At 39.6% G+C, this 19,497-nt stretch overlaps 1 protein-coding gene across 1 annotated transcript; it reads left to right on the top strand.

Moving 5' to 3' along the window:
• Positions 1 to 283: 283 nt before the first annotated feature.
• On the top strand, positions 284 to 17,128 carry micall2b (mical-like 2b). The gene is made up of 16 exons (XM_038712842.1): positions 284 to 750; positions 2,148 to 2,196; positions 4,294 to 4,435; positions 4,530 to 4,717; positions 5,031 to 5,158; positions 6,260 to 7,003; positions 7,117 to 7,331; positions 7,966 to 8,029; positions 8,588 to 8,724; positions 8,942 to 9,006; positions 9,694 to 9,817; positions 9,914 to 10,016; positions 11,281 to 11,354; positions 11,445 to 11,559; positions 13,907 to 13,953; positions 15,323 to 17,128. Exons 1-16 carry the CDS (start codon positions 608 to 610, stop codon positions 15,397 to 15,399), a joined length of 2,415 nt encoding a protein of 804 aa, XP_038568770.1. The 5' UTR covers positions 284 to 607; the 3' UTR covers positions 15,400 to 17,128.
• The last annotated feature ends 2,369 nt before the right edge of the window (positions 17,129 to 19,497 follow it).

Here is a 19,497-nt window from a genome sequence, read left to right as displayed (position 1 = left end):
TTGTGGTCTTGTCTTTAACTACAAGTGTGCCAAAAGGAAATAAAAATCATCATACACATAGCCTAATATTCATGGCAATCTGGAGAATTAACCGGAGCAGGTTTTTATTCTGAATGAATGGATTAGCCTAAGACTTTGCACACTTTTTTTTGGTCGCTCATAGTTAAAAAATTCCTGAGTAATTTGGACTCATGAACGCATATCTCTAAGATCATATCTATGGCCTGTGATTAGTCTGTCTTATGTAGCCCAGTGTCACACACACACACACACACACACACACACACACACACAGAGACGCGGAGAAGGTTTAAAGAAACAAAGGCGGACTGAACTCCACCCATTCCTCGTCACTCTCAACCTTTCGCAGGTGTCGCATCCACATTCTTTCTACTTTCTCAGTTGAGAATTAAGGTGATTCCCACAAACGCTCACGAACACACAGTAGGCTACTGCTGTCTGTCACTTCCCGGATCCAGCGTGTCCAAGTTACTGTGGAAAGTTTCTGAAGTGTGTTGCTGGAGGGAGGGACGGAGGGGGAGCTCTGTGAGCCAACAGCGGCGCCGCTGCACTCACACACGGATCAGTTCGGGGTTTGAGCTCCGGGATGTCGGCCGTGAAGGCGCTGCAGCAGTGGTGCCGGGTCCGGTGTGAGGGTTACCGGGATGTGTCCATCACAAACATGACCACGTCCTTCAGGGACGGCCTGGCTTTTTGCGCCCTCATCCACAAACACAGACCCGATCTCATGTAAGTAGCCTACTGACACCAGAACATTTTAAAACGCACCTCAGCGAGTCAGTCAGTGTTGTCTGTGTCGTGGCTAGTTTAAAACATTTAACTCTTAGCCTATAGTTAGAAGGCGAATATTGGTTATACTTACCAGCTTTTTGACAAGTTTCAGCAGTTGATGAAAGGGAACAAACTTCAGCTTCATGGGTCTGCAGGGAAAACAGGAGCAGGAGCTCAATGGACTTTGGAGCTAAGTGACCAAAGGGGTCAGTATATTGGCCCCTAGGAGGTCTGAATGGTTTTAAAATGAACTGGAACTATTTATCTTACTTAACTAACATGACTGGACATTTACTCACCTCTTTCTCTGCATCAGTTAAAAATAACTGAGAGAACAACATTATATATGTCATGCTATGTCAGCAAATAATGTTTTGGATGGAATCAGTCATTATTTGCTTCCATAATAGCCGCATCTAAAATACATATATCTACTAGGCCTTTGCATTGAAATGTGAAAAATACTTGTAGGCTACTTACCACAAAACAGCTCTTCTTGTGTTTGTTCTTGTAGGTGTAAATCAAAATAAGACACAACTTCTTGTTCCATCTCCTCCCATCTCTGTGACCCATGTTACTTACTTTTTGGAATGAAGTGTGTGTGTAATTAGAGCTGAAAATCTCAATTTCAGCATGGGATCTACTACAGTTTGTGTGTGTGTGTGTGTGTGTGTGTGTTAAACATCCTTTTCAGTCCGGTGCCTTGATCAAATGTTTGGAATTCAATTTTTGCCTGAAAGTAAAAAGGACACCGTCTTTGTTTTTCCCAGGACTCACTGATCACTACCAGGGATGTTCCACAAGGCAATAATGTTGAATATTTTGTACTTGAAAGCTGTAACATCTTGGCACAATATGGTTTGAATAAGATCTCTCAACATTAGACTTTGGCTTAATTTTTTAAAATTTTCCCAAGAATTGACTCACCGTCTCCAGTTGAACTACAGATATGCCTGGTTTTGTTCCAGAGAAGTCATTATGGAACACAGACAGACTGTAGTTTCGTTTTAAGATGAGACACAGCTGCTCCAATCCTTTCCATTCCAGTTTTTACCTGCAGCCAGACCAGTGTAGCTGCATGTTTAATGTTTACATGGGCTGAAGTACTAAATATTGGTTAAAGGATTTGCTTCAGTTTGCTCACTATAAACACTATCAGGCCTGTGATGAATGCATCAGTGACACCACAGCAACCGTGAAATGAATTGAATTGAATTGTCACATTGTCAGTGTCATGATATATTTTGATGTGCATGACACAAATAAAACATGTACTGCTTGTCAACAAATAGATGAGGAAGGGAAGTTGGATCACATGTGTTTTGTTACTAATTTTTTTTCTTCCTCTGTTGCAGCAACTTTGATTCACTGAAGAAGGAAAATGTCTTTGAGAACAACAAGCTGGTAAGACACGCTTACATTCTGCATTTTGACCTCTGAATGTTTTGAATTTTTTGTCCTGAAAAACTTATGTTTCCCACACACAAAGGGTTTCAGTAAAGTAGATTTCTTAATCCTGATCCATGCTGACATTAGCAGTTAGCTCGAAGCACCCTGTGTCTGAGCAGAGCCTCACCGAGCCACCAGTATGGCTGTACACTCTCTTGTGTACACTCTCTTGTGTGCATGTGAATAATCTCCTCTGCATCCAAATTGAAAATGACAGTAGCGCTCATAAGTTAGTTGATTAATTAATCACTCAGTTGACAAATAATTCATTGCCAACTTTTATGACCGCTCAGGAGGGAACATATAACACGTTTTAACCCTTTTTAAAAATAAAATACACCAAACTCTTAAAGCCCTGCGATGGACTGGCGACCTGTCCAGGGTGTACCCCGCCTTTCGCCCAATGTCAGCTGGGATTGGCTCCAGCACCCCCGCGACCCTGTACGCAGGATAAGCGGTTGACAATGGATGGATGGATGGACCAAACTCTTAAATGCATTAGTGTTGAAGAACTTGCTTGAATAAAATTTCCAAAGAAGATTTCCAAGAAGATTTAGATCAGGAAACATCTGATCAGAGAATAAAAAAAACTACATTTGATGGCGACTTTGGTGAAATCTTTATAATTTGTTAATCAAATATAAGCATCAAAATTCATTCTTGACCTTGGAAGTAATATTTTGATAAATTCATCTTAAATCAAGGTCCACTTATTTGCTGTTTCCAGGGCTTTTAACCACATCTCACAATCTTCAGCAGTGAATGGAGTTTGTGTGGAACTTCTGTGAAGTGATAACTGATGATGATGATGACTTTGAGATGTGGTTGAAAGCACCCAAAAAGCTAGTATCTGGACCCTGAGTTAAGATTATTTCGTAAAACTATATTGGGTTTAGGCTACAACTGTTGATCAGACAAAACAAGCAATGTGAAGACATCACCCCGGGCTCTGGGAAATTGTGACAGACATTTTTAACTATTTTCTGACATTTTATAGACTAAATGATTAATAAATCAATCAAAAACTAATTAATGGATTAATCAATAATGGAAGTTATTGTTACATGCAGCCATGAAGTGCATCTACGTGTTTGTTGGCTCTGGAAATTGCATCAGTAACTCTTGATGTTGGGTAACAGGGAATTTTCAAGTCGAAAAGTGTCTGTGTTCAAACATAGCTGAGAGAAGTGATTGCCAAATACAGAGTGTTTCAGTCTGGGCACTTTGACGTTGGCTGTTTTTTGCATTCTTTACTTTCATTTTCTCTGTCATTTGGACTCTGAGCTCTGGGACTGATAAAAGTTTAACATCACAAACTTTTGCTCTTTAAAGTGAAATAGAATAAAAACCTAAATTAACACCATTCAGGATTGTAACTGAAACAAAGCTGAAACAATAGATTTGTTAATAAAACAATAAGCTGTAAGAGATTGAAGTGCCATAGGGCACAGCAAAGTAAACAGTGTTTTTATGGCTTACTTGATCATCTGATTACTGATTAAGTTTTGCCTCTGGTGCTTGTTGGCCTGCCTCTGCTTGTTGTTTGTTTCTGCTTCCATGACACGCTGAATGTGAATAATCTAGTTTGGAAATTCCTGCCTCACCTATGACTCTCTACACATACGGTGTAGATTAAATCTGTGGTCTGAATTTTGTCCATATTGGCAGGATGAGCATCTAAAACCCAATACTAGTTAACTTAAATAGACAATAAACAGAAAAACAAACTTAATACAAGTGCCAACATGTATCGGTACATTTACTTTCCTCAGTGTCAAACCACAGTGATTTTTGCCCAATCTCTTGAATTAAAGATACCCCAATCATAACAAGACTTTCTCTGGGAAACTCACAGTCCTATGCACTTGAATACTAACATCAAGCAGCAAAGGTCTTGTATGAAGTGCGTTAAAATGCAAGGTTGCTACTGAGGTTTCATCTTCTTTTTATGTGTTTTATTGGTCCATTTCCATCTTTGGCCCTCGGTCTAGATTCTAAATATCCACACTGAGTTTCCACTGTTTTGTTGGATAAAGTCAATGTTATTTGCAGGCATTCAGGGTTGCAGAGGAGGAGCTGGGAATTCCAGCGCTGCTGGATGCAGAAGACATGGTGGCTCTTAAGGTTCCTGACCGTCTCAGTATCTTGACATACGTCTCCCAGTACTACAACTATTTCCATGGACGTTCCCCGAGTGAGTATCAGTCTTTCACTTTGTCCGTTTCTGCCTTTGTCCCCTTCCTTCTGTCTCACATGTCTAAATGTCTCTGTTTACCTGTTTGTTACAGTTGGTGGTATGGGAGGTATAAAACGTCCAGCTGAGGGCCCCACAGAAGAACCATCTGGGAAGAAGAACCAGCCGGTCGCATCTAAAGTGTTTCCCTCTTCCAAACCAGCCAGTGAGAACAGCCCTCCCCCCTCCTCCAACATCAAAATGCCCTCTCCTTCCCCAAAACAAACCAGAAATGCCACACAGGTACTATTTGCTGCAAAACACTTTACAGAAGTATCACTAAGTTATGAATCAAATTCTAGTGTCCAGAAACTGTAAAAAAAAGTCTTGATTTGGGGAGTTACTTTACTGATGAGAAATGTGGAAGTTTATCAAGCCAACACATCAAAGATGACCCAAATACCTACAAAGTTCTGTTGTGTCTGTACCAAACTGAATATTTTAGAACAAACAGAAACCCCCACATTGCCTCAGATCAGTCACAGCAACTGTGGAAAAACTTTCCTAATTGAAGTTGTCATTTCCGCCTCATGAAACCTCTCCTCCCCTCTTCTAGGATGTTGCGGTTGAGAAATCCCATCAGGCAGGAACCCTGAATAACAAATGTGTGTCCTGTAACAAGCACGTTCACCTGGTGCAGCGACATCTAGTGGACGGGAAGCTCTATCACAGGAACTGTGCAAAGTAAGGACATATGTAAATTAACAAAATCATAACTAATCCTTATAATCTATGGAGCCTAGATTGAGCCACCAGAACGATTAGGAGCTTTCAATTAAAATCATTGAATATAAAAAGCTATTATACATTGATTAATTCAATTTGCATTTAAACAATGAAAGAGTACTCCAATGACTTTGCATAGCACTCCTATAACACTGTTGGACTCTTAATGGAAAGTTTAGAGGAAAAAATGATCAAAATTGATGCAGCAGAAGCAGATACATTCTTCTCCCTGATCATAACCTGGCGCTTACATTACCCACAATGCAGTAGCACTCCCAAGACCCGTTAACAGACTTTTATTTGGAAAATCTGTGGAGTTCACCTTTGAAAGAATTCTAAATGAAAAGATAATTAAATTTGCCGGGCTTTCAACAATTTGTTTTTGTCAGGTGTCCATGGCCAGTAGTTCACCTGATATAGTGTGCACCATTAAAGGCTGAGACCTTACCGCAGGAGCCCCGGGCTTGATCACAACCCGGAGGCTTTGGCAGCATCGCATCCCCTCCTCTCTCTCTCTCTCTCTCTACTGCCATTCCTGTCTTACTCTGCAGTTGTTCCTATCCAATAACAAAAAAAAAATCTTAACATTTGCTTGTACCCTGCTCGTTATATTCCATGTCACAGTTTACTTGCCACCTGCTTTAACATTTACATTTAATGTTTCCATTTCACGATCACTTTAAATAAAAGAACTACATAATGCCCCTTTTTCCGAGTTATTAATATTTCTGGTTCTTACTCATTGCAATGGCAGTTCTTCTATTATGTCCTGTAGACAAGTAAATAAAAATGAAAAATCTGTTGTCTTGTGCTTTTGTGAGCCATGACATATAAAGAAGGTTCTTTGGAAAGTTCTGTTTCACTCTTCCAGACTTCCACAGAATCTGGAAATCCAAGTATTAAACATTGTCTCTGGCATCATCCAGAATTCATAAAACCATAGGGGGTTTTAAGGGGGTTGTATTCAAGCTAAAACAGCACCGACAGGGGCTCCGATTGGTCAGCTGTTGAGCTCTGTCCCTCCTTTTGATTACATGTGTTGTGCTTTCTGTCTTTCAGGTTACTGTCCCCTACAAACACAACTGCAGCTTTCAGAGATTTACCCACAAACACGCTTGTTTCCAAATTCACTCCTCTACCAGATGCCCCCAAATCCAACACAACTACTCCAGTTCATACACCCTCCAGACCGGGACCAACATATCTGACAGAGAAATCCAGCAACTCTCCCAGCATCTCCAGCACCTTTTCTGCTTCGTCTCCTTCCCGGCCTGCTTCAGGTCTCTCTTCTGCAGCTAAAGAAAGTCCGACATATGTTGTCTCCAAACCCACAGCTTCAAGAACAACTTGTGCATCTACCATCACCACAACTTCTATCAACACCAGGCCCACTGCTGCTCCTCGTATGTCAACCACAGCAGTGAAGACAATGCAGTCCAAGCTGAAGTTCCTCCAGTCAGATAACGCCACAAAGGATGAAGACAAAAAGACTACAACCAGTAACACTGACATAAATAAAAGGCCGAATGTGACTGGTAAGGTCCAGGAGGCCGCAGCTGGTCAAGCTGTTACTGTGGTTGTGAATGTTGGTGGTGCTGGTAGAAAGGAAGCAAATGTGAGCTTAAACACAGGTGCGGAGAGAGGTAAAGCAGCTGGTGTAGGTGGAGATTCAGGAAAGGCAGGTGACAGTAACACATCGAAAGCATCAGCAGCAGCCTTCATCTCCAAAAAACTGACTGAGGAGAACAACAATAACAACAGTAAGCCATCATGGACGACTGTAGTGCTGAAGAAAACTGACAAGTAAGTAATCTAACAACACAGACATTTGCTCACATGTGACTATATAATATATTGCATTTGTCTGACCTCTACTGGTGAATAATAGCATTTAATAACACTCCACCTTTAATCAGACCATCTCAAGTCGAGACTCCAAAGAGGGAGACAGAGGGTGTCAGAGGGAGAGTGAAGCTGAAAGTTAACCCGGCAATCCTCGCAGACCTGCAGACTCTTGAGACTCCGGAGACCCCAAACTCTGCTCCAAGCCCGGCCAGCAGGAGTGGACTCAGAGCCAGAACTCCAGACAGAGGAGCCTCAAAGCCTGGCAGTGCATCACCCAACACCTCAGGTAAAGCTCACACACTGAATACTGTGCATAGTGTTTTAGCCTGGTATCGTGTGTGTGTGTGTGTGTGTGTGTGTAATATCGATTTATTTGAAAAACAAAAATTACAGTTAGTGTTAGCCAGGAGGTCTTTTGTGTCAGATAAGGTGGCTCACCTCCACTGGAAACACCGAGTCAGACAGCGGAAATTTGAAGAGCAATACTGTAATATAATCTTTCATCATTGTATGACTTCTTATGAAATACACAAACAAAGTAGGCCACCAACCAAACTAAACATATAGTACATATTTTCAGGGCCTCAGTGACAACCTGAAGTCAGCTCGATACTTCTTCCTGTCCACTTCACTCTGTGTACAGGAGCTGTACTCGTTACAATGGGGATTATTTTCAGGGGGCTCCATTAGAGTTACTGTAGGGATCAAAACACACAGCAGCTTGCAGTTAATGTGGACATTTTTAGATTGCTCTCGGGCTTCCGCGGGATTGACCTGTTGTTGGTGGAAAATCCCTCAATAACAAAACAATAGACATAGGAACTGACATTGGTAGGGGATGGGACTTAGGTGTGATGAAGGTATTAAACCTGAAAGTGGAAAAACGCTAAAGTTTCGTTTGGCTTCTTTGTTCTCAACAGCATCAGAGAATGAGTCTCCTGCGGACTGGAGGTTAAAGCTGAAACCCATCTCTAAAGAAACCAAGTAAGACTTATTTTATTGACTCTAAACTTGTTTTGTGTTGTCACCATATTCCATGTTTCTGGTTAATTCCTTGCCCTTACTGGCTCTGTTCCTAATTTCATAACAAGCAGTATCTGTACGTGGGCTGGCTCACTAGCGTATCAACGGCATCAAGCATTAACTATATGAGCTCTCTTTTTCTCCCGATGTCCTGTCCATCCATCCATCCTTTGATCCAGTCTTTCATCCATCCATCTATCCAACCATTCCTCCCACAGGAAGCCTGTACCTGCTGCTCCTCCAAATGGCTCGGCCATCATTTGTAGTCAGAGCTTTCAGTCTCTCCTCTTCCGCCACATGCATGTGATCCCCAAATGGTGTCAAGACTGAGTAGAGTCCTCCGTGGTGCAACATATGCTCAGTGCTCAGAGTTCCTTTCCCCAGATGACTTTTCCTTCCACTCTCATGAATCAGAACTATGGGCTGTAGCGATATAGAAAAGGAACGACTTGTAGGAGCAGTTTTAATTAATTAATTAATTAAATTCTCTCTTTTTTTTCTTTTTTTATCCATCCACAGACCCGCTGGTTCTCCACAGTCCCTTAAACCATTGGCTAATGAAGCTGGAAAGTCACAGACTTCAGAGGTTTCTGTTAGGCCTTCTCACTCTCATCTTCACAGCCCGAGCATTTCTGTCACGCCACCTGCATCAAAGGGTAACAGTTACCTGTGTTGTAATGTTGTTCTGTTTAAACATGATATCTACAAAAGAAAACATGTACCCACACACTGTTATCTTGTTCTTGTTTTATTTTACATGAACATGAGAAATGGCCCACAATTGCCTAAATAAGAATTAGACCACTCAGGGAGTCCTCCGTCTTTTGTCTTTGTTCTTAACATGTTTTTGCATTTTATCTCCTTCTATTTCAGGATTTCAGAATGGTCAAAGAGATCTAACTGCAAATGGCAACAAGTCCGAGTCAAATGTCTCCAAGGTACTGAACCGTAGATGGAAAATAAGTTTGGTTTAGGTTATAGAATGTTTTAAATTAAATCCATTTTAAGGATTTTTTTTTTCAGTCAAAATAAACATTTAGAAGATGACACCTTTTAGCTAGTGCATGTTTACATCACCCATACACTGCACTTCATGCTGCTGTAGCTTCACTGTATAAACTGTTGTAACAGTAGCTAAAGCATTTTTGATCAGCAAACTAACGCAAACAAAGTTAGCTAGGTAATGCTAATTAGAAGTGATTACATTTGTGCCAAAACCAAAATTATAGGAAAACTAAAGAGCTGATAAATAAAATGAGCAAGTGAAAAATGCTGTATACAGAGGAGTAAAATTTGTATTTATTTAATACTGCTGATTGGTGGTAAAGGATGAAAAACATTTCATCTTTTTAACCAGCTGATTGGAGGAATGGAAACCTTTTTACACTCCTCATTTTAATTTTTTAACTTAAGTATTATTTATTAATGTAATCATTTTTTTTTTTTTTACTAATCTGATCATCTTTACTGCCCACTACCCTTTCAGTTTTGGGGCTCCACACTACAATGTAAGAATGTAATTTTGATAATGCCACTATGTTATGTTCACCTGTGTTTCTTGATCTCTGTTTTGGTTCACGTCTACCATTAATTTTTTTTTGTGTATGTGTCTGTTACATCTGTAGACAAAGCCAGACTACATTCACAAAGAGGACATCATAAAGGAACTGCAAGACATCGAAGATAATTTGAACGAGCTGGAGAAGAGGGGTGTCGAGCTGGAAATGAGACTCCGCAGCAGTGAAGAAGGTAAGATAAACACACACGTACTGAATGAGCCTCTTCTTTAGGCAGATTTAGAGTAATGTATGAGATTAACTGTGTGTGTATGTGTGTCTTTGTCAGACGGTGAAGATGACTCTCTCATGGATGAGCTCATGGTTGAGTGGTTCAACTTGATCAGGAACAAGCAGGTGGCCATTCGCCGGGAGTCTGAACTGGTCTACATGTGAGTACACACACACACACACACTCTTAGAAAAGGGGCATGCCACTATTTAGCGATTAGTGAAACAGACTTGTGGCCAGAAGGTTGACAGTTTGAATTCCCAGTGTCCTCCCTCCTCCGTTCCACAGCAGGATGTCCTGGAACAAGACAGCTTACCCCCCACCAGCTGCAGTGGACAGAGAAGTGTGAAGCAGGATGCTGCTTAACAGCTAACATGCACTGCAATTATTCATTTAAAAAATTAATGTTAAACTTCTACCAAGGTTCCACAAAAATGTTGTAACAAAAGATTTTCTGTATTTCAGCTAAGATCTGCATTAAAATACACACAGTGTTAGAACTCATGGGGTTTTTTGGATGATAGTGTATAAGTATAATAGTGGCTACAGTAGAAGGATTATGTACAAGTGACTGAGACACTGAGCTACGGCCATTTAAAGCTGCTCCAATCAACATTTTTATGTTACCAATGGATGAAATGACTTTGTGTAATGTGAAAAGGGTTGCTTGTAGTGACAAATGCACAGAGAATTATCACCTGCCTCACACCTGACGGTCTTTCAGCATACTGTTTTGGTTTTATGGTCTGCAACAATATTGTTTTGGTTCCGTCTCACCATTCTCATCAGCATAATTTTAAGTCTCATATATCTTCTGTACATTCCCTGCTCAGCACCAAATGGTAGGTAGTGAAGCATTTAGCAGCCCGATCTCTTTCCTAGGAGTTAGCAGAGACAAAAACTGAGCTAAAGGGAGGGGAATATTGGATTGGACGTGTGCCAGGTGGCCAGAAACATGACTTCAAATGACTTATCTGCTAAATGTCTGAAAAAAACTGTTGCTAACAGTTTCCCGGTTTGATTCCACTGTGTAAGTGCAAATGTTTTTGGGTGGTCATCCTAGTATGTGTCGTACCAAATTTGGTGAAGGTTGGAAACAATTTGTAAAATTTGTTAATCTTTGTTGTGCTGTTTTTAAAACAAAGTTTCCAAATAACTTGACTGTGGGTATATTATTTTGTCAAAATAATCTTAAATCACGTGTAATGTACTAAATAGCTTTTGCCAGAGCTTTCAATTACAGTTCACGGAAAACTGCAGTAACGGGTATAGCCCGTATAAACAGATATGTGTTGCGCAAAGGAATTGATGCAAAACGGAATTTGTCAATGAACCAGACTAAAGATGTACGTACAATCCTAGGTGATGGTAACAAATACAATAATCACTATTAATTTATATTTGTATGTTGTTTTAATGTATAGTGGAAGAACCCAGGACCTGGAGGAACAGCAGCCCAGTGTTGAGCAGGAGCTCAGGAGACTGATGGAAAAACCAGGTTAGGGTTTGGAGGGAAACACATTCAACACAAGCCACAACATTAAACAGACCAAACATGTGAGACTAAAATGTGTTTGTGTTTGAGCAGAACATCTGAAAACATACTCGGACAGGAAGAGAGAAGAGCAGCTGATGGCCAAACTGGTGGAGATTGTCAATGACAGAAACGCTATTATAGAGGGTCTGGATGAGGACAGACTCAGGTGTGTATACAACTGACAGATAACAGTACAATACTTCTGTACTACATAATGTGACATAATTAAGAAGTTGAATGGAAAATTGCATGTAGTTTTAAAAAACGTTTTACATCCGTATTGAGTGAACAATGTACATGGGAACCCTAACCTTAACCAAGGAGTTTTCATGGACAAAAAGCAAAATGTTCTTGACTGGCCAAGTCAGTATCATGACCTCAATTTAACTGATAATGTGTTTTACTTGCTGAAAATTAGCCTGAAGGCAAAATGCCCCAAAAGAAGCAAAAGGTGAAGCTGGCTGCAGCATACGCCTAGCAGAGCATCAGCTGTGAATATACCAAATGTCTGCTGATGTCTGTGTGTCAGAGACTTATAGAGACAATAGTTTTGACTCCAAATATGAAATATGTACACATACGGTATCTCACAAAAGTGAGTACACTCCTCACAGTTTGTAAATATTTGATTATATCTTTTCATGAAGAAATGACACTTTGCTACAATGTAAAGTAGTGAGTGTACAGCTTGTATAACAGTGTAAGTTTGCTGTTCCTTCAAAATAACACATCACACAGCAGTAAGTACCCCTAAGTGAAAATGTCCAAATTGGGAACAATTAGCCATTTTTTCCTCTCCGGTGTCACGTGACTCGTTAGTGTTACAAGGTCTCAGTTGTGAATGCGGAGAAGGTGTGTTAAATTTGGTGTTATTGCTCTCATACTCCCTCATACTGGTCACTGGAAGATCAACATGGCACCTCGGTGGCCAAGACCAAACAGCGGTTCAACAGGCCTTGCCGTGGTTGATCAAAGAAGTTGCGTACACGTGCTCAGCGTCATATACCGTGGTTGTCTTTGGGAAACAGATGTGCGAGTGCTGCCAGCATTGCTGCAGAGGTTGAAGGGGTGGGGGGTCAGCCTGTCAGAGCACAGACCATACACCACACACTGCATCAAATTGGTCTGCATGGCCGTCAGCCCAGAAGGAAGCCTCTTCTAAAGATGACGCACAAGAAAGCCCACAAACAGTTTGCTGAAGACAAGCATACTTAGGACATGGATTACTGGAACCATGTCCTGTGGTCTGATGAGACTAAGATAAACTTATTTGGTTCAGATGGTGTCAAGCGTGTGTGGCGGCAGCCAGGTGAGGAGTACAAAGACAAGTGTGTCTTGCTTACAGTCAAGCATGGTGGTGGGAGTGTCATGATCTGGGGCTGCATGAGTGCTGCCAGCACTGGGGAGCTACAGTTCATTGAGGGAACCATGAATGCCAACATGTACTGTGACATACTGAAGCAGAGTATGATCCCCTCCCTTCAGAGACTGTGCTGCAGGGCAGTATTTCAACATGATAACGACCACAAACACACCTCCAAGTCGACCACTGCCTTGCTAAATAAGGGTAAAGGTGATGGACTGGCCACGCATGTCTCCAGACCTAAACCCTAATGAGAATCTGTTGGGCATCCTCAAACACAAGGTCTCTAACATCCACCAGCTCCATTATGTCATCATGGAGGAGTGGAAGAGGACTCCAGTGGCAATCTGTGAAGCTATGGAAAATAATGGTGGCCACACAAAATACTGACACTTTGGGCCCAATTTGGACATTTTCATCCAAGGGTGTACTCCCCTTTTTTTTTTACCAGCGGTTTAGACATTAATGGCTGTGTGATGTGTTATTTTGAGGGGATGGCAAATTTACACTGTTATACAAGCTGTGCACTCACTACTTTACCTTGTAGCAAAGTGTCATTTCTTCAGTGTTGTCACATGAAAAGATGTAACAACTGTACTTGTTTGTGTATGTAATAAAGTTTTATTAATGTTTATTTTGACTTGTGCATACGGTATTTGACAATAAGGGGGACTATATATAAAAACTGGCAATAGTTCTTGCACTTTTCAGCTGAAAATCATAGTACTGCTAAAACTGTTATTTTATTGATCAATTACAAATGTATATAATCATTACTGACAGCTTCTGAAATGTGGGGAGTTGTGATATTACTTTACTGAAAATTGAATAACTTTGGTCTTTGGACTATTGGTCAAACAAAACAAACAATTTAAAGAGGGATTTGGGAAATTGGTGTGGGCATGTTTCGCATTTTAAAGACAAAATGCTACATAATTCAAAACAAATTAAACAAATAATGAAAAAATGGTTTGCATCAGCCTTATTTCATGGTCGTTGATTGATTGTCAAATCCAATTTACTCAAACGGAACTAAAACAACAGAATGTGTCCCTGCCCTTGTTCTTACAGATATACAGTATATGCTCATGAAGGTATGAACTGCTGTTAATGTGTTTGCTTTTTGTGCTTTCTCACTTTATTTTCTCAGGGAGGAAGAGGAGGACGAGGAGCTAAACAAGATGATGATGAATTTCAGTGAGTGTCTCGACCACCTCCACAGGCTGTCTGACCCCCTGTCCACTCTGCGCATAAGTTATCACAACCTCTGTGTCACTGCAACTTAGTTTGCTTATAAATTATCCAATTGGGGATTTCCATCATGGACGCCTCTAATTGAAGTAGATAGAATTCTCATAGTGGTTTCTGGAAGTGTGTGTGAATGTGCTGCATTTTTAAGGGTGCCACTGGGCAATGTTTTCATCTCATTTGATCTAATGACTGCTAATGGAAAAAGCATCAAACAAAATGCCCCCCCTCTTTTTGTCAGCGGCTTCCTATTAGACAAATGGATAATGTAGCTGCTTAATTTGACCCTCTGATAGAATAGAGTTAGAGCCAGCTTCATTTGCAATTCATGACCAAAAAAGCAGGGCTGAAATTGAGGAGATTTATTGAACCTCAGTGAAAGGTTGTTATTATTACAGCGAGTGAATGCCGACCGTGGGCTTAAGACTACCCATTTCAGTTTAATGTTATTCATAAAGTTAATGCCAAAGTTTCACAGTTTATTCCCACTCTGAGTATAGCCTTTACGTTTACACACATGTTGTATCACGTAAGATAAATGCTACTTTATACTACGGCCACAGAAAATACCCCTTTTTGATTGGTTGGCAAGTGTTTGTTAAAGTCTTGTAACGGGACACTTCAAATCTCCAGTCAACATGTTAATGGACTAAATCCTTTAAACTACATTACATGCAGTACTAGCATTTTAAAAATTAAACTAAACTAAAAACAAACTTCAAACACAACATTTGGACACAGCTTCTCTTTTTGCTTGTGATAAATGGCTGTTGTGTGTGTATACACAGTAATACATGCAGAAGTATACTAATATATAAAAACTAAACTAACTACGTTTAAGAGTTTTATAAAGATATCTTCCATTGACAATTATACAAACCCTGCATATAAATAACGCTACTATGTTTACATGGGTAGTGTTGCTACAATAAAGCTTCCAGATTTAAATTGATTATAAAAATTTCTAGTTTATACTGTTGGCTGCTAAGAAGATTGCTACTAACAGTACATTCGCAGAGTAACGTGAGTGACTGAACTGTGCAGGTTTTATCCATGGCTATGATACGTAGTGTGACAGTCCTGGATTAGGGCTTGTTATGCGGCAGAATTTACAAGTACATAAAAATGAGTGAACAGCTGCTAATCTACTGCAAGATCAACACAAATATATGAAGCTTTTTGTGTTAGTTTGTGCGGCAAACAGTATTTTATGTCTAAATGTATTTTTTTATTGTTTTGAGTTTTCACAGAATTACTATTACCAATCTCAACTGCCATGTTTTTTCTCTCTCTCGCTCTCTCTCTCTCTCGCTCTCAGACATAAAGAAAGACAAATCAAAGAAAAAGTCTCCGATATCCAAACTGTTCAGTTGGGGGAACAAGAAGGAGGGATGATGCTCCGCAAAACACAGCTCTGCCACTTTGATGTTTTTTTGCTGCTCTTGTTGTAGTCTTAATGTCAGCGTACTCAGCCTGTGATTCATGGGATAACATGGATAGTCTGCGTGTATGTGTGTGTGTGTGTGTGTTTGTGTAAATGTGTACGCTGTCATTTTAAGCACTTATAGAAAAATGCCCTTCCCTCTGTCAACTGCATCACTCAAGATCTGACATTACTCCTGCTTGCCAGTGACACACACACACACACACACACACACACACACACACACACACACACACACACACACACACACACACACACACACACACACACACACACACACACACACACACACACACGATGTTGAGGGGTTAATGACTCACTAGCCGGGATGTGATTGGGTTCAGTGCTCCAGTTGTTAGATTTAATACCCTTCTAGTCTTAATCTGTCTACTTAATGCTGTCAAACACACACTCACACACACTCCTAATACTCAGCAACACTACAGATGCTAATACGAGTTAAAGAACAAAGGTCAGACAGCTGTTTCTTGCTCTCTGGCCATGTTTTAGTCCACATTACAAGTCACTTGTGTGACTTTGACTATGTGACCCTGTTGATTACATGCTGAACTGTCATTTATATTTTAAGCTTGAAGGTTTTTCTCATACAACAACAATTATTCAGAGTGTTGCCCTGTGATAAGGTGACAAGCTTTTTAAAAAAAAAAAAAATCTTTAATAAGAGTATTGGGTTTAGGAATTACGAGATGGTTCACTGACAAGCTACCTAAAATGATGCTATTTATTTCAGAATTTCCTAAAATTTTTTATTTTATTATTATGAATTATGGGCTAATTTAATGTCTGTTTGGGAAAAAAAAAACCCTCTTTAGTTAACTTGTCACAGTTTTAAGACATGCAACCTCTGAGGTGTCAGAGTCGCAAGTAGACCTAGCTATATTTGAAGGGATTTAAGCCAAAAAGGGAAACACCGTCATATGTGCATACATCAGTAGGCTGAAAGGTTCACTTACAAATAATTTACTGTAGAATTTTAAACCGCATATTTAGGTATTCATTTACAGCCATGATCCTTCAAGAGAAATTGAAATCGGTGAAAATCTCAGAGTCCTTAGTAAGTGCTTCTTTTAGCTTACATTCTCTTTACCATGTACTCCACCATATACAAAGTCATATATTTAAAACAGTCAAAAAATACACTTTTTTGAATTATTGCATATTTGATGCTCAAACATAGTTACTAGAAATTCCCTGGATGTTTCATACTTTGTGTCAAAGGTAGTTGTGGTCTTTTACGGTTGACTAGTGGAAAAGGATGAATCTGGTTTATGTCATGTGACTCAAAGATTTATGTATTTAAACAAAAAGCAAGAGTTGAATGGATGTTTGAGTCTTAGAGACACAAGAACTGGTCCATATTGGATCTGGACGTGTACATGTGTGTCATAACCTTTACTTGTTAAGTCCTTTTTGGAGAGGCCCTGAAGCAAACTTTTTCATCTCTGTGTTGTGACCAAACTGCTTAATTTCACTTAACTAATTGGTACTACATAAATTTAACATTGTATATATGTTAATGTTCTTTTCCCCTTTTTTTTTCTCTATCTCAGCTGTATATATTGTATAAAGATGGTACTTACAACAGTCTGACTATTAAATGGAGAAACTGGCCTCTGTTTTAAATAACTGTACTTAAACTTTAATAAAAAGTCAACATCATTAATTGATCGTTGTGCTCTATTTAAAGTCATGTTTAGTCATAGAAATAAAATACTTCATAACTTTAATGGTGAATGATGCTAAACCACCTTAATTTAATGCCTGTAGCTTTTGCATGGCCGGTGGATGGTGATTGTGGTTGTGTTTATGCCACAGTGACTTTGAATTATTTTATTTTGTGATTTTATTCAGGCACTAATATTTTAATCATTTATTCCCTGAGCAGGATTTATCATTGAACAGTTAAACTGCTGTTGATGCATTTTCTCTCTAGAAACACTAGGAGGCAGCATGACACTTTCCATTTCACTCTAGCTGCTGGTGCTCAGCTAGACAGGACAAATGTTTTTTTTTATCAGAAAGGCTAACGAGGCTCACTCCCCATCACCTTCATCCCATTCTGTTATCATTTCTACAGAGAAACTATTACATAATACACATATTGTCGCGCATTCTTCTTTTTTCTGTTGTAATGACAGTGAAAACAGAAATAAAAAACAGAATCAAATTGACACATTGAACAGTCAGAAGCAATCCTTAAGTCTCCTTTTACTTCTGTAATTTCAGTGTTTCAGCAGAGGTGTATTAGGAATTCCTGGTTGACCCCTGCAACAGTGTGTCCTAAGAATCACCATAACCCTTCATGATAGGGTGTATCATGAAGGCATTATAGATTGGTCCTATAGCAGAGAACATTTTTAAGATTTCATAACACCATAATAGAAGTTAACATGTAACATTCAAGGGTTTACTTGTAACAAGATTGTTTTTAACCAAAAACTAACCAGTCCACACTCTTTTATTGTTTTACCTGTAAAGCTACAGGTGAAGAATACTTCTACTGCAATAAAACCATAGAAACACAACACTTTGAACACCCACATGCACATACAAACACAAGAACAAATTTCTAAAAGATCCATTTACAGTAGCAAAGAGGAAAGGAAAGAAATAATACATTAAAAGAAGAAAAGAGCAAGGAAATTGACTTTTAACTCCAAGTTGTTTTTTTGTGGAGGTTTTTTATACATCGTTTGGTGTGAAAATACAAAACTGTGTAATCTTTTCCTCTCTAAAGGCAACATCTGTTCCTCTTGTTATGTGTGAAAGTGTTTGTTGATTCCTTCCTAAAACCATGATAAAATGTTCCATCACCACACTGCTGTGTGTCTGAATCAATCATGTCTCCGCTTAACTTTGGAACATGTTTATCTTTGGGGTAAAAATGTGCCTTTAAGTCGACTCAATAAGGTACATTTATAATGTGGGAGACTGGGGTTTCAGTACGGACTGTAAATATACCTTTGAGGTGGTTCATTTACATAACACAGTGGGCCCTCACAAATTCATCACACAGACTTTTAAACAGTTAAGTGAGTTTCAGTGAGGCTAGAATCTGTTCTGACATAATGTGATTCAACCATTCATGGTTCTGTTCTAATCTGTTTAATGCATGTCAAAATAGTATAATTTTGCATACACTCAACCTTGGGTGTATTGTTGTTTCACACACATTTATGTTCTTTTCCTCACTCTGTTAAGGTTTAAAAGGAAGCTGTGTTCCTAATTTAACACACTTTGTTCTCCTCACTGTTTAGCTTTGTCTTTCTCGCACACTCCTTGCAGATTTTATGGTGTCTTCAAGTCAACCAAAGTTAAGTTAACTTCCTCTTTTTACTTACTACTTTATTTGTCTAACATTTTCTGGTGTGACATTAAACCTGCATTAATTGTTTTAGATTTCCACTTAAGGGCTGCGAATCAACAAGGCTAGAAACACAACACTGACAAATTATCACCTTATAAAAGTTGATATAGTAAATGTTCTAGCAAGTTACCTATTTACTCATCCAGCAGACAGAATAATTAATATTCATTTAGAGTTGTTTTTATGTCCTTGTGACACATGTATGTCCAATATTTATTCTCATTTTAACTCTGTTTTTGGTCTCCACCAACTCCAGAGGGAATTATCTGGCTCTTTTTTTGCAAAGTGCTCCACTATGTTCACCAGCTAGTTGCAAACTGTGTATTCTAAATGTTTTGCTGGACAGGTAGCATACATGGGTTTATCAGAGCCCTTTCACTCTAAACAGCTGCCTGCTGCTGCTGGAGACGAGGTTGATGAGAGCAATGAGACCGAACTAAAACAGTAAACCCTGCACAAAGTGAAGTCCGTAATGAAATGATTGGAGGGTTATGGGACAACTTGACTCGCCAGCACAGATCCCTGACCTCAACACTTTTGGGATGAACTGCATCAGCGACTGTAAGCCAGGCCTCCTCACCCAACATCAGTCCCCGACCTCACTGCTGCTCTTGTGGCAGAATGGCAGCAAATCCTTGCAGCTAGGTTCCAAAATCTGGTG

Source organism: Micropterus salmoides, unplaced genomic scaffold (assembly GCF_014851395.1).
Source record: "Micropterus salmoides isolate LMB-PRFRI ecotype aquatic unplaced genomic scaffold, ASM1485139v1 Ms_hic_scaffold_12, whole genome shotgun sequence".
NCBI lineage: Eukaryota > Metazoa > Chordata > Actinopteri > Centrarchiformes > Centrarchidae > Micropterus > Micropterus salmoides.
This window is presented reverse-complemented; position numbering and strand designations above follow the sequence as displayed.